This window comes from Bison bison, unplaced genomic scaffold (assembly GCF_000754665.1).
Source record: "Bison bison bison isolate TAMUID 2011002044 unplaced genomic scaffold, Bison_UMD1.0 scf7180017864533, whole genome shotgun sequence".
Taxonomy (NCBI): domain Eukaryota; kingdom Metazoa; phylum Chordata; class Mammalia; order Artiodactyla; family Bovidae; genus Bison; species Bison bison.
In genome coordinates this window covers 9,619,131-9,621,225 of record NW_011495082.1, presented here as the reverse complement: position 1 = coordinate 9,621,225, position 2,095 = coordinate 9,619,131, and the positions used below count along the sequence as shown (strand labels likewise).

Below are 2,095 nucleotides of genomic sequence, written 5' to 3'. Positions count from 1 at the left end.
TAGACGAAAAGATCATTTATTCAATAAAAGTTGTTATATAGCAAAGTGGCATTTTCTAACTGATGGAATAAATATTACTTTTCTCAGTAAGAGGTCAATTGGGTGGTCATCTTAAAAAACACAAGCTAAAGTTAGATCTCTAATATGTAATACATTCCTATGGGTTAAAAACCTAAGAGTGAAAAATAAAACTCTAAATGAAGATAGGTAGGAAAAGCCAGTCTAAATATGACACAAAATCCCAAAGCCATAAAAGCAAGGATTCATAAATCGGACTGCATGAAAATACCAATTTCTACATGTCAACAAACACTAGGGCACTAGTCAAAATACAAATTATGAAAAGGAAAAAGATATTTGCAGCTTCTCTAACAGACAGAGGGCTAATATCTAAAGTATGTAATAAAAAAGACAAATACCCAACAGAAACTAGGCAAAGTATAGAAATAGAAAAGGTCATAGTAAAGAAAATTCCAATGGCTATTAAACATATGAAAATATGATCTACTTTACACATAGTGAGGAAAATAACAATAAGATATCTTCTATCTGCCCAATTGGCAATAAATGTGAGGACACATGTTTCTAGTAGGAGTATAAATTGATATAATGTTTGTAGGGATAATATAGTAGTGTCTAGAGTGATTTTGCTAGATACAGTCTTGCCCCAGCGATTTCACTTCTAGGTGTCTTTGTTAAAGTGAAGAAAAAGAGAGCAAGCTGTGGAACATTTTGCATGGTATGCTGCCATTTGTTGGGGGTGGAGGAGTGCTGTCTCTCAAAGGATATATAGGAAGGTTGTTACAGTAGTTGTCTCCAAAAAGGGGAACTGGATGGTTGAGGGATTGGAAAAGAAAAGAGGCTTCACACTCATTGTTAACCCTTTAGTACCTTTTTGAAATTTATACCTTGTGCATATATTTTGCCTATTTAAAAAAATAAAATCAGCCATATCCATGGTCTGTGTCCCATAAAATACTCCAAATTCTCCCATCAAATACATTCAAATGACCTATGTCCAATCAGATAAAAATAACTCATCAGACACCATCAGATACTCAAAAGTAACTATTTTATGGTTCATAAGTAATAATTTTAATAATTGTTACAATATTCTATATTCCATAATATTCAGAGGAACACAACTTTATGTTCTAATATTTGTTTCCATCCTTTTAATACTCCCATTAAGTTGTTAGAAGTTGCTAAGAATAAGGTCTTGATAGTAATCATTTGGCACCCCACTCCAGTACTCTTGCCTGGAAAATTCCATGGATGGAGGAGCCTGGTGGGCTGCAGTCCATGGGGTCGCTAAGAGTCGGACGCAACTGAGCGACTTCACTTTCACTTTTCACTTTCATGCCTTGGAGAAGGAAATGGCAACCCACTCCAGTGTTCTTGCCTGGAGAATCCCAGGGACGGGGGAGCCTGGTGGGCTGCCATCTATGGGGTCGCACAGAGTTGGACACGACTGAAGCGAGTTAGCAGCAGCAGTAGAAGTAATCATTTTGAAAATATATTATTTTATAATGATTGGTATCTTATTTTAAAAGAGTACATTCTTTAATTTAAAATCAGTAATTATTAAAACTGACATTTAAAATGCATAATGAATCATGATTTTATAACATATTTCTATATAGCTCTAAAACATTCTTTTTTTTTTTTTTCAAATTGTTTTTGCATCAGAGTGGGATTTAAGCCACTGATCGATGGCATTTTCATACTTCTTTGGTTTTTTCAGCCAGTCCTGGTGCCACCTAAGGTTTGCTATGACATTTGAATAGTTTTGCCCTATACTTTGTTTCCACTTGATAAACTGCTCTTTATTGTACTGGTGGACAGAAGCAGAAACCTTAGGGTAGTTAATAATGGAACGAAGCTTCTGATCCAACGAAGAAGTAACTTCTGGAAACTTTGCAGCAATATTTGTTAATTCATCTGGATCTGAAGAAAGATCTGAAAGAAAAAAAAATTGAATAACTGTCAAAACAGTTACCTGCTTAAAAAACATTTTTTAAATGTCATTACTCTGTAACGGATAATGCAGTATAGTTTATTTTTCTTTTCAGTTCTTCTTTTTTTTTTTTTTTTT

At 34.1% G+C, this 2,095-nt stretch overlaps 1 protein-coding gene across 1 annotated transcript in view; it reads right to left on the bottom strand.

The window, feature by feature from the left end:
• ARSK (arylsulfatase family, member K) overlaps nt 1-2,095 on the bottom strand; it is a 57,457-nt gene continuing 55,362 nt past the window's right edge. Inside the window, exon 8 of the mRNA XM_010831946.1 lies at nt 1-1,959. Coding sequence (XP_010830248.1) covers nt 1,670-1,959 — 290 coding nt within the window. The 3' untranslated portion in view covers nt 1-1,669. The remainder of the gene's footprint in view (nt 1,960-2,095) is intronic.